This window comes from Orycteropus afer, unplaced genomic scaffold (genome assembly GCF_000298275.1).
Source record: "Orycteropus afer afer isolate SDZICR_OR568_19922 unplaced genomic scaffold, OryAfe1.0 scaffold00197, whole genome shotgun sequence".
NCBI lineage: Eukaryota > Metazoa > Chordata > Mammalia > Tubulidentata > Orycteropodidae > Orycteropus > Orycteropus afer.
The window spans coordinates 3,027,123-3,040,444 of record NW_006921784.1 but is presented as its reverse complement, the minus strand read 5'-3'; the positions used below and the strand labels follow the sequence as shown (position 1 = coordinate 3,040,444).

At 50.4% G+C, this 13,322-nt stretch overlaps 1 protein-coding gene across 1 annotated transcript in view; it reads left to right on the top strand.

Moving 5' to 3' along the window:
- Nucleotides 1-815, top strand: part of MN1 (MN1 proto-oncogene, transcriptional regulator) — a 55,304-nt gene extending 54,489 nt beyond the window's left edge. The window contains 1 exon segment of the mRNA XM_042781940.1: nt 634-815. Within this exon segment, the coding sequence (XP_042637874.1) occupies nt 634-815 (182 nt within the window).
- Nucleotides 816-13,322: the final 12,507 nt, after the last annotated feature.

The following is a 13,322-nucleotide window of genomic DNA, read 5'->3' as shown; positions in this document are numbered from 1 at the left end:
AAGTCATTTCCCTTCTGTGGTCTCAGTTTTCTTAAAATGGAGATGACCATCCCTACCTTCTGGGTTAGTGTACGTTTTGGCACTGTTCGAGAATGTTCCCAACACGTAGCAACTGTCTATCAAGAAGATGAAAGAGAACAGGCTGTGTTCAGAGCAAGCCTGCCCTCTACTGCTTCACCGCATCTAGCAAACTCCTACACATCCACCAGTACCCAGCTTAAATACCTCTCCTCCAAGAAGCCTTCCCTGACCTACTTCAGGTCCTGTCCATCTTTCCTTCCTCTTCACTTGAAATGTCTCCCAGAACTCTGATCCATCAGAGACGGGTAGACTGTCCGTTTATCCTGCTCAGCTCTCCAATCACCCAAGGAGAAAAAAAAAAAAAAAAAAAAGGAGGCCCAGCAGGGGGTCTTCTGTCAGTAGAAACCTCTCAACCAAGTCAAAGGCAGTAAGAGCAGGGGAATTTGAACCAAGCATCTCTATCTCCCCTCAGATCATCTCTAGCCGTGAAAAGCGGGCCTGGACGCTGCCTCTCCCTCCTGCCTCTGCCTCTCTGCGTCCCTTCCCCCCTTAGTGTCCCCCACTTAGTGCTGAGCATGTCACTAACGCCATCTCTTCCTTCTTCCTTGGCAGCCCACGACCTCCCCACGAACAAGGCTTCGGCGACCCAGCCCGGCAGCCACTTGCAGTGCCTGTCTGTCCACTGCACAGACGACGTGGGCGATGCCAAGGCCCGTGCCTCTGTGCCCACCTGGCGGTCCCTTCACTCCGACATCTCCAATAGATTTGGGACATTCGTGGCCGCCCTGACTTGAATTCGAAGAGAAACACCCCTCCCCCACAGACCCTCCTCCTCCTCTCTCTCTCTCTCTCTTTCTCTCTGTCTCTCTCTCCCCCTCCCCTTTCTTCCTCCTCCCAGCCTGCCCCTGCCCCCCCCCCCTTATTCATTTGAAAGGGCCACTATTGCTGAGTGGATGATGTTTTTTTTTCTAGGTTGGTACCTGCTTAGTGGCATATGGACCGGAAAGGGTTAATTTAAAGGGGGGGGAAAAGAAAAAACCTCAAAAATTTTTTTAAAAAAAGAAAATTGTCTGCCACAGTATGTTACCAGTGTTAACCCTTCTGCAGTTAGCAAACTTTTGCTGAAGCCCTTTTCCTGCTAGATAATTCCCTGTTTTTCTGTAATCTTGGCATACATTTTTGTAGATGACCTCTTTCCTTGTTTTATTTTCATGCTGCTGTATGTCCAAGTATTGTTATTTCATAATAAGACAAGAGTTGCTTTCCTTTTAATTTTATTCCTTTTTTTTTTTTTTTGATTCTTCTACTTCTTTCTTTCCTCCCATGCTTTTCTTTTTTCTTTTTTTTCTTCTGTTCACTGCTTATTAAAGTAGAAATCCTGAAGATTAGTAGTTCTGGAATATTGCCGGTGAAAGTCAAATTGTCATCACAATTTTATATATTGACACCCAACTGTCATCAGTCAGGCAGGAGCCAAATAATGAATGCCCCTTTAGGTATTCCGCCTGGAATTTTGTTTTGTCTGTTCTCTAAGAAAATAGGTACATTTTCATTCCTACAAACACACGCACAGCCTTCAGCTCCATTCTCGCTTCTCCTGCTGGAAATGACTTCTTCTCTGGAGTGGGGGTGACACCACGGCCCTTTGGCTCTGTGAGAAGGAGCCGGAATGTTCCACAGTTCCCTTTTCCGGGCCTCCAAGCAAACGCTTGGGCCCTGAATTTTCATGCTACATTAGTAGCCTTGGTCTGCGTGGGACACGGTGCCCGTCCAGCTCGGTCTCTGGGGGCTCCTGGCTCCTGTCTTGAGCCCTGAAGTTGGGAGGAGGGTGAATTCTTGGCCTTTGACCTTTCCTGACAGCTGTTACAGCCCAGGAGAAGAAGGAGGGTCTGGGTGTCTCTCCCTCACCTCTCCCATTTCCCCCCAATCTGGGCAATCCACAGAGCTGCCCGTCCTTGGGAGGGATGTGGCCTCGGTCAGCATTTTTCGAGGGGCTCATTCGAAGGATTCCTGGGCATAGCCTGCAAAAGCCCCACCTCCCGCTCCCTCCCGAGCCTGAGTGTATATGTTTACAGGGAATTGCAGACTCCTGAGGGATAGGTGGAAGGGAAAGAGAAGAGAAGTAATGCTTTGGATTTCTGGGCCTTTTATTTTTTTTTTTTAAACCCTGGAGTCCCCCTGCCACCCCACACTGCGTTTTGATTTAATCTTACCTTTTGCAAACCCAGAGCCGCGTCCCACACACCTCACGAAGGAATAACTTCTCCCTTGGAACAAAGATGAGGGGGTGGCTGGGTGAGCAGGGCTGCGGGGAGGAGGGCTCAGGGGCTCAGCCGAGCTGTTCCCAGAGCTGTGGCACCCCGGTGTGGCCAGGGGCAGACACCTTTGGGCGCTCTTGATGTCTGCAGGGGGCTTTGATGGCTCATGGGGGCAGTGGGGGACAGGTAGTTTCCAGGGTAGGTCAGACCAGAAGTGACTGATCTCGCTTCAACCAAATCGACAGCTCAGATTTTATTTCGATTTTTGTTGACAAGCAATGTCTTAACTGAATGCTCCATGTTGAGTCCCTCTTTCCCCCCAGGTCCCCAAGGTCTGTAGGTCGGGCTGCTTTTAGCAGGGGACCAGAAGGCTTGGGTGAGCTCACACAACACTTTGTTGATTTCAAAGAACTTTTCAGCCACGGGAGAAGAGAGTCCAGGAAAACCTCCCTCTTCCCCTTTGTCTGCCTCTTTGTTCCTTCAGCTGGCCCAGTGGGCTTAGGTCTGCATTTGGACAGTCTGTCACTCTTGCGTGCACAGTCTGACCAGGGGCAGACCCCATCCTGCAGGTGGCATGAATTAAATTTCTCCTTGAGAACAGGGCGCGCTGATGGTTCCTGGTGTTCTGGTACCCAGTGAAAGAAAAGGGGAGGAAAATTTCCCACTGTCCACTGCAGGGGGTAGGGTGTCAACCATATTGTAGGCCTTTTCCTGCTAGAAAAGGTGCCCCTTCTGGTTCCCCAGTGTACAGCTGTTTGGAGAGCGTCACCGTCTTAGTTTGGAAACAGGAATGATTTTTTTTTCTTAATTGCTTAAGGCCGGGGAGCACAGTGTCTCAACTTCTCTCTCTGACTAGCCCAGTGTTGAGTTCTTCACCATTTGGCCATCAGCTCACGGTCCTAGCAACCTCGGGAACCCCTGACGTTGTTGTCAACGTTCTCGCTCCTCACGACCCCAGCAGGGAACAGCTTTAAAAATAGCCTTAAGCAAAAGGATGTTATTTCATTAAATTTGGTTTAATGGAAAGAATCAAAGCAAATTAAAAACACACCCAACACACAAGACTCCGAACACTGGTAATCGGTACTGCATTGCAAAGTCTTCTGGAAGGGAAATGAAAATGTTTATTGCACATGTAAAATATGAAAACTTAACTCTGCTGTGTGTTAAGCAATCCTGTAATCTTTTTTGACTCTTTAAAAAAAAAATTCATTTCTGAAATGCTTGGTTGGAAGACTGTGACAATAGCTCATGAAATTGAGTGTTATTTTTTTTCTTTCTTTTTTTAAAAAAATATGTAAAGTGCAGTCTTCTGTATTCATGCATATTGTATATACCTGTATATGTTTTCCTGAGCAGCTAAATAACAATAAATATGACGTTAATGGTGGCTGCGGTACTTTTGTGGGTGGGGCTTGCTTTTCTTCTTCTCCACTCTTCCCCTTTTCCGTCGTCGTTGTTTTTGGGTGTCGTTGAATTGATTCTGAGTCACAGTGACCCCTGGGGATGGAATAGAACTGCCCCATAGGGTTTCCTTGGCTGTTAGCTTTCAGACGTAGATCACCAGTCTTTCTCCTGTGGAGGTGATGACTGATTGGGTTTGAATCGCTAGGGTTTTTGGTTTGTAGCAGAGCGCTTAACCATTGTGCCACCAGAGAGCCCATGTAAGATGGGAGTCTGGATGTTGTAGTGTGTGTGTGTGTGTGTGTGTGTGTATGTGTGTGTGTCTGTGTATGCGCGCAGGCATGTGCCTGTGTTTGAAGTTGGGTTATCTCAAGGTTTCTCAGCCTTGACACTATTGATACCTTGGACTAGATCATTCTTTGTTGTGGGGTGTCCTGTTCATTTACGATGCGTAACAGCATCTTTTGTTTCTACCCATTAGATGCTAGCAGCACCCCCTTCCCCCACCAGTCCTGATAACCGAAAATAATCTCGGAGCAAGGTGACCCTAGGCTGAGAACCCCTGGTATCTGATAAGTGGAGAAGGGAAGTGGTGGTATAGGGAAGGCTGCCGGGTGACTGTGCTGTGAAGTGGTGGTTCCTCTGAGTTCCAGCATTCGATTTCGGATCCCAGCTTTGTAACCTCCTGTAAATCACCTGGCTTCTCAGCTCCTCCCTTTCCTCGTATCTGTGAAATGGGTCTAGCTTGTGGGTTGTTCTAGGAAACAGTGTGTGTAGAGGGCTTCTTATGGGCAAGCTGTCGATAATCGTCCTTGTCATCATTGGAGCGTGGTAGAGCTGACAATGTTCTGGAGTCTGGCTGTCTGGGATGGATCTGCCTCCCCTGCCTCATAGCCATGGGCCTTGGGTAAGTGATTTAACCCTGCAAAAAGAAAAAGAAAACAAAACTCATTGCCATTGAGTCGATTCCAACTTACAGTGACCCACTGGGTTTCCAAGGCTGTCAATCTTCACGGAAGCGGACCCTCATCTTCTACGGAGCAGCTGGTAGGTTTGAACCACTGACCTGCTTAGCAGCCAGTGCCTTAACCACTACACCACCAGAGAACCCTATCCTCCATTTTCTTGTCTCTGAGACAGAACAGATTACATGTAGCTTGGAGTTACTGTGAGTGCCACCCTTTGGCCCCTGTAAACTTACCTGCAGCCTCAGGTTCAAGGTCATTGCAGAAGCTTCCTGTGCCCCTTCTCTTTGCCTCTTTCACCTCTCAGTGTTTCTCAAAGTGTGTTCCACAGAACCCCAGCAGCAGAAACACCTAGAGGGACCTTGTTACCCATAGATTCTTGGCCTCGCTGTAGACTACATCTGAACCTCTGAACTCTCCGTAAACATCACTGTAATGGGTGCAGTTTCTTTCCTAGCCCACAGCACATCAGAGGGTTTCTGTAGATGGGCCTGATGCCAGCTTGAAATGGGAAGATGTGGCAAGATCGAGAACCAAAGCGGGGCCCTTCTGTGTGGAGGCAAAGCATGCACACAGCCCCTCATACGATGATTCCACTTCTGAGGGCGCCACACTAACAGCACGTTAATGGACCTTCCTGGGTTGGCGTTAAGCCGGTAAAATCTTTAATCACACCCGGCAGATGCCTCATTTTAGGACAAAAGCACACATACGGAAGATGACCACTCACAGTCACTTGCATGGTGAGTCCAGAATCCTTAGCAGAAAGACTGTTGGGGCCACTGGAGCTGCAGGACCAGGCAGTGGAGACTCTCTGGGCCTCAGTTTCCTTAGCAGTGAAGTGAGCCTAAGAGTGTTACCGACCCTGCAGAGCTGTTCCAGGGCTGAGTGTGGTGCCAGGCCCAGAGGAGGGAGGGACAGTGCCAGCCCCCTTCTGACAGCAGGGGGACTGATTCCCATTGGTGTCTGGCAGGACAGAGCCCCGAGCATGCTCCCTGATGGGACTTACCCATGGCCCACTGCCCTGAAGAGTAGCCACGGTGGCCATTTGCCACCCTTGAGCTGACGTGGACACCTGGGTTGCCACCCCTCCCCAGTAGCCAAAAAACACATGCAGGTGCCTGTTTTTTTTTTTTTTTTTTCTTCTTCTTCTTTATTATTTTTTACCCCAGTATCCCCAGCAGTTGGGATAGTGCCTGGCACACAGTCAGTCCTTACTAGACATGGGCTGAATGAGAGGAGCCTTGGTTGCCCCCCCTTTCTTGTTCAATGTCTTCGCCCTCTCCACCTTCTAGTGCTGTTGAGGTTAGTGAGTGCAGACGTGGAGTTAGAGTCTGGGGCTACAAGCAGATGATGCAGATGCCGTGCCTCAGTTTCCCCCTTTGCCAAATGAAGGTTCTAGTACTTAGCAACCCTAGGAAACACGTGTGCGGTGTTTTCTCTGTGCTGGGCCCAACCTCAGCATTTTGCAAACCCTGCTGAGTTGCATAACCATCGTAGGAAGCAGACTGTTTATTGGCAGCACCATTTCACAGAGGAGGAAACCGAGGCACTGAAAGGTGAAGCCACTCGGCCGAGGTCACCTGGGCATCGGCAGCGGCTCCGCCTCCCAGAGCTGTGAGGTTTCAGTTGAATCATAGCCAGCCCTCGCTGGATGAAACAAATGAGGCTCAGAGAGGTGAAGCTGCTTGGCCAAGGTCACACAGCCGGCCAGTAGCAGAGCATTGGGTCTTTCAGGGTCTGAGGGATCTCATGTTTGCTTACTGCTGCCTTGCAGTACGCACTGGATGAATGCACCGTTCCCCTCCCAGGACAGGCCTGGCCAACCCCTGTCTAGTCTCAGGCTGCTGTGAGCTAAGGAGGCTGGGAGCGCAGGCTCGGGGAGGAGGAAGGGCCTGCCATCAGCCTCCCTGGAGAAGGGGCTGAGAAGCTGAGCTGGGAACCAGGCTCCTGCCGGTCTTCCCTCCTGCGGGGAGGTGGGAATTGGATGCCTCTCGGTCAGGTGGTGGGGTGAGGCCTGGATCCTGGGGCTGCCTGGATCAGCGGGAGCCTGCACTGTGGCCAGCGCCTTTGTCCCCACAATGACAGCCCCTCCCAACGGGCTGGGGGAGCCTGACTCTCCAGGAAGCCCAGCAGAAGCACATTCTTCCTGGCCGTGCCTCCGGAGTCCCCGCTGGCCACCCCAACAGCCCCCACTCCTCGGGGCCTTTGTCTCTGCTGGCCAAGGAGGGACCCTCAGGAACTCTGAGCCCCTCAGAGGACAAAGGGTTCATTGAGGCGCCAAAACTGGGCAGGGGGAGCATGGGGGAAGGGGGATGGTGGAGGCACTGACAAGAGTCGACAAGAGTGGAGCCCCTGGGGCGGAGTCCAAATGCTGCGTCTACACTCAAGTTCTACACAACCCTGGGGTCTCTGCAAGCCTCCGTTTACCCATCCGTGAGATGGAGGTACTCGGCACTCAGTCAGGCCCACGTGGCAGGTTCTGACCCCCAAGTGTTATATTTACAATGTTTGGGGCTGAATATTGTTGCTGTAGGTGCCCAACCCCTGGGGCCAGCTATGTTTCCAGATCCAGAATTTGGGAGAACGTAGGGGGGTAAACTGGGATTTATACCTTGTGCGCTGTAAGCCTCCTACCCTCCAGGGGGAGAGAGCGCTGTCAAATACAGGACGCCGTTGGGATACTCATATTAGGTAAGATAAAGAAAGACCCTTTCTTTGGGCAGGCTTTACTTCCCAAGAGTTTGGGAGGAATTTTCCAGATTTGAGAGCTGTTTTGGATTTCAGGCTGCAGATAACAGAGTGAGATCCTTTCCTGCTTTCATTCATTCATTCATTCATTGGACATTTATTGAGCATCTGCTAAGTGATAGACTTGGTTTCCTATCCAGGGACTCAATGGGGAGCTGTGCCCATGGAGCTTACCCTGGGGTGTGTGGGGCGACGGCTCTATCTGCATCTACATGTACTGGGAGTTCATGAGTCATCGAACCTCATTTATAGATGAGGAAGCGATGTTTGGAGCGAAGGTCTGCCTACGCTCAGAAGCCAAGGACTGGTGCAACTGAGATTTGAACCAGTGTAATCTGCCAGCAAGGAGCTCTGGTAGCACATCTGACTGCTAACCAGAAGGTTGGTACTTCAAACCCCCCAGACACTCCTTGGAAGGAAGACTGGGCAATCTACTTCGGTAAAGATGTACCACCTCGGAAACCCAATGGGGGTTGCTATGGGTCAGAATCGACTCAAGGACAGTGGTTTTTTTGTTTTTTTTTTTTGTAATCTGCCCTCAATGCTCATGCTGTCTTAGAATCTCCTCGCCATTTGTGTTAAGGTGGTGCCAACGGTTAATGCACTCTTTCTTACACCTCACTGCTGATCAAGAGGTTGGAGGCATGGGTCCACCCAGAGGAACTCAGAAAGGAAGGCAAGATGACCTATTTCAGAAAAATCAGCCGTCGAAAACCCTGCAGAGCACAGCTTGATTGACACACAGGGGTTGCCGTGAGTTGGGGTTGACTCCAAGTCAACTGGTTTATTTTGTTGAAGGTGAGGGCGAACGGCCTCTGAGGTGGGCGCCATGGAGGTGACCAGCTTGCGGATGGGGAAACAAGCCTGGGTCACGAAGAGATTCGCACGGGTGCCCACAGCTGGGTGAGGCAGGACTGGGTCGCCTGTGGTCTCCGGAGCCTGAGACTGCAGGAGTGCTGTGTGGGACATTGCAGGTGTCTGATGGGCCTGGGTTCAAATCCCACCAGGTCTCTAGCTCAACCTGTGATCTTAGGCAAGACAGGTTGCTGGTGACACCCCAGTTGCCTCAGGTGTCAATGGGTTCAATGAACCCCTCTGGGAAGCTTCCGGAAGGACTGGATGGCTGGATCGATGGCAATGGACAGCACTTGTAGCTGCTCAGCCCCCTGAAACAAGAGGATTTCTGTCTGGGGGTTGGAGCAGGGCATATCCCCCTTCCAAGCAGCTGTACCACTCGGGTGAGGATGGCACAGAGACCTCAGTTCACACTCTCCCTTGGGCCCTAGTAGCACAGTGGTTAAGCACTTGGCAGCTAACTGAAAGGTTGGTGGTTCAAACCCGCCAGCCACTCCCTGGGAGAAAGATGTGGCAGTCTGTTTCCATAAAGATGACAGCTTAGGAAGCCCTCTGGGGCAGTTCTACTCTGTCCTATAGAGTAGCTATGAGTTGGAATTGACTTGATGGTACACAACAACAGTAACAACTCGACCTCCAGATGTGCAGTCTAGAAGTTTGATTTCTGGGGCAGGTGATTGGCCCCAAATTGAGAGGTTCTCCCAACCACCAGCTGCCCGGTCCTGGCGACTGCTGACCCTCTGCAGTGGGGGAGGAGAGCAGGTGGCCAGGCCAGCTTCTGGAGGGGTGGGGGCCCAAGGGCTTCTTGTCGTTCCAGGGTAGGAATGATGGGGCCCAGTGCAAAACGAACACGAGGTCCCCTTGTTCAAAAAGCCCAGAGGAAAGGGTGCCAGACTAGAAAACATTCTCCTTTCTTCCACAATCTTTATTTTGTCTTGTCATGCTGTTTTTTTTTTTTTTTTTTTTTTTTTTTTTTGTTGTTGTTATTTAATAGCCTTCGAAGCAAAGAAAAATTAAAATTTTGCATTGTGAACATGACTTTCACTGATATTGTGCCAGGCCAGTTTTAAGCGCAAATATGAGAGCATTTAACTCATATGCAGACTCATTGAAATCGCACCATTTGTGGTTGCAGTTCACACAGGCATGTGTATTTCGTTCGTACTGGAGCGAGGCATGAGAGATACGCTGCTTCACACGAACTCAGCTCTTTATGTTACTTTGCTTGATGCCTGCACTGTCTACCAATGCTCTCTACTTCCCAGCACAGAGATGGGTGAGGAGAGACAGAGACGACAAGGAACTGCAGGCTGCCCTAGCTCTCCTCTTCCTTCTCTGTCTTCATTTTCAGCACACATAGATACAGGTAAGGAGCTCCAGTGGTTAACACATTCGGCTGCTACCCAAAAGACATTGGCTGTTCAAACTCACCTGCTTCGTGGCCGAAAGAAGAGGCAGTGTGCTTCCATAAAGATTTACACCTTGGTAACTCCATGGGGGCAGATCTACTCTGTCCTGGAGGGACGCTGTGAGTCAGAGTTGACTTGATGGCAGTGCGTTTAGTTTAGACACGAGTAAGGAAGGACATAGGAGCTCTGGTAGCATAGTGCCTAAGGCACTTGACTGCTAACCAGAAGGCTGGAGATTCAAACCCACCAGCCCGTCCTCGGAAGGAAGGTTGGGCAATCTACTTCTGTAGTGATACTGCCTCGGAAACCCAAGGAGGAGTCGCTATGAGTTGGGTCTGACTCGATGGCACGTAACAACAACAACAAGAAGGAAGGACATCGTAGGTTGTTTGTGTGTCTTAAAAGGCCATTTCCTTATTTTTTTCTTTTTCTTTTCATTTTGCAGTGTTCCCTCCCCTATCCCTTCTCTCCCACCCCTGCGTTGCCTACTTTCTGCATTTAAAGTAAGTTTGGAGGGAAAGCAGGACCTCTTGGGGCTTTCCGTGTCCTCCTTGCTTCCTCCCCACCCCCACACTCAGCCTTAGATGTAACCCGCTTACCTTGTGCTCAATTTGAGTCTCACTCAACCATCACTCATTTGGGTGCACAGAGTTCTGTGCTCATGGAGCATCGCAAAAGCATTGTGGGGTGAGACGCCAAGTGCCAGCAGTGGACAAGCAGATGGCACGTACGCGTGTGCTCCTTGTCCCTCTGGACTTCACTTACAAAAAGACCTTCAAAGAGGTGGGGACCAGGTTTGCTGGTCCAATGGAGCCTGGTGGAACCACTGAGACTATGGCCCCTAGCTGCCCTTCAGGTCTGGAATTGAACCCACAACTGTGGTTTCCAGCCAAACAAAGTACAGGCATGTGAGTTAAACATTTACCTCAAGTAGACACACGCCCTGGAGAGAACAATCATGGGAGAAGGAAGGGCTGCTTATGCACAGGGAGATAGCTCAGGGTGCAGAAGAGTATGAAGGGATGGACACTGGGAGGAGGTAACTATGGGGAGGAAGTGGGAGGGGAGCTGTTGCATTGTAAATTTTGGTCAATGACATGAGACAAAGTATATGTGAACTGCTGTATGAAAAGTGAATTTACTCTGTAAATCTTCACCCAAATCCTAATAAAAAAAAAAAGGAGGAAAAAAAAAGAAAAGACCTTCAAAGGTAAAACGATTAAGGATGTCAAGACATGGAAGGCCGAATGTTACACACTAACCACAGGGTCCTCAGAAGCATGGCACCCTGGCGATGGTACAAGTGGCACCGTCATGAAGCCAGCCCTGTTCTAAGGGCGCTGTTTCTCTCACTGATGGGGAAATGGAGTCAGAGAATGAGGCAGGGCCAAGGCAAGGTCACCGATGGCCACACCAGGATCTCCTGGGCCCTCCGTTAGTCTGTGGTTGGATTTGAGTTAAGACTTGCCCCATAGGGATGTGATGCCAGCAAGGAATAGAAGTGGGGCTGAGTCCACAGAGGCTGGTCTAGAGCCTGCCTCCTGTAGTTCAGTCACTGTTTATTTGTTCCTTCAACAAACGCTAGTTGAGTACCTACTATGTGCCGAGCAAGGTTGAGCCAATCCTGGCCCTTGAAGAACTTCCGGTCTGGTGGCCAGTAAACAAGTTGCTGTCGGGTCGATTCCATTTCATGGTGACTCCATGTGTGTCAAGAGTAGGACTGTGCTCCACAGGGGTTTCAGTGGCTGATTTTTCAGAAGGAGATTGCCAGGCCTTTCTGCCACGCACTTGAACCTCCAACTTTTCAGTGAGCCGCTGGGACTGTGGACCATTTCCACCGACCAGAGATTCCTAGTCTGGTGGGCAGGGTCTTCCTTCTCAGGCCTAATCACACCATCCAGAAATTTCCAGAGCCTGAGATCAGAGGCCAGGACTCTGATTGTCCCTGGCTTAGTGGCCAGAGGAGTGGGACATTAGTGGCAGTATAGACTGAGTGCCATTGTAGGTGGACTACGAATTCACTGAGAGTTTCAACAGCTGGAGAAGGGGTATTCCAGGAAGAAGGCCTGGCCTGGGCAGAGGCTTAGCAGTTAGGAAAGGTTTTGGGGAAACTGTCAAAGCCTAGAAACTTGAGAAGGAGAGGTGAAGGCAAAGGTGAGCGTTTGATCCAGAAGCCCCCAGGAGATGCTCAAACGCCCCATGGCTCCAACTGTCATCCCCCACCCCATCAGTTCCCTGGGCCAGCCCCCTAGCCAGGATTTCTCCCGGGAACTTGGCTCTTGGCGAGGAGTTGAAAAAATTCCTGATGGCCCTGCTCACGGCCTAAATGTGTCTTTCTTTCTCTCTGCCTTCCTACCTCTCTCTCCTTCCTTCCTTCCTCTTTCTCTATCCCTCCTTTCTCTGTCTCTCTCTCTTTCTTCCATTCCCCTCCCTCCCTCCTCCCCTCCCTTCTTTCCCTGAGGGTGGGGGAAAGTCAGAGAAGTTGTTTTCTCTCTGCCACCCAGGGCCTGGGAAGTCCTTTAGCAAACCCCCTTCATGAAAATATCAGCTGCTTTATTTTTATCCAGCTGACTGTGTGCCAAGCCTGCGTCACCAAATCCTTACCTCAAATCTATCAGTTTATAGAGAGCTCAGAGAACGGATGTAACTCGCCCAAGGTCATTGTGAGCAGATGAGCTGGGTTTTAGCGTGGGTCATTTGAAGCTCGTCAAATGGGGCTCCAAATACCAGGCCACACTGCACTTACTTGCCTGCTCCTTCTGCCTTCTTTACCTCCTTTTCCATTGTTAACTTGGTGAACTCCTACTCATCCTTCAGAACCCTCCTGAGATGCCCCTTTCTTGATTTCTTTAAGCCCTTAAGCAAGGAACATTCTATTCCTCTCTCCTACAAATATTTGAGCACCTCCATGTTCCAGTCACAGCAAACCCCCGATGAATATACTAACCTAGTCCCACCAATAAACAAGTATAAATGTAAACCATTATATCAGTATTAATTGTCAAAACAGGAAGGAGTTGAACTGGAAGCTTTAATAAAGAATAAGGGACAGGTGTTGCTAGGTATTGGGTGATCAGAGAAGGTCTTTTGAAGAGGTGATGTTTGGAAGCACCTGCCAGACAGAGGAACTGGCATGTGCAAAGGCCCTGAGGCAGGGAGTGCCTGATGTGTGTGAGCAAGAGCCAAGAGGCCAGGGCGGCTGAATGGAGAGAATAAGAAAGGGTGCTAGGGATGAGCTGGTGAGGTGGGTAGCCTTATCAGAGGACTTCCCTAAGGAACCAAGGTTCTGGGCTCTCTGCCTTCCTCCTGGGGCTCAGGGATCAGATCAAATGCCCACGATGGTACCTGGCACCCAGGGCAAGTGCAGCTCAGGGCAGCTTTGCCGTCCCTCCTTTCTCCTGCTGGGAAAGGAGGCTGGGTCCTTCTCACTAAGGGGGCACCCTTCCCGAGGGGCAGGGTGGGTCAGCCGAGTGGGGGAGACGGGAGGGGCCCTGCACAGGACCCTGGAGGGGGCCGGGCAGCCCTCTTTTGGGAGCCAGGCACCATGTGCAGCTCGTTTTCTTTTGTCATTTGAATTTTCTCTGATTTTTTTTTTTTTTCTTGTAAGTTTCCAGCCAAATGCACTGTCATGCAGGCTGCAGCTTAAAAGGAGGGTCTGT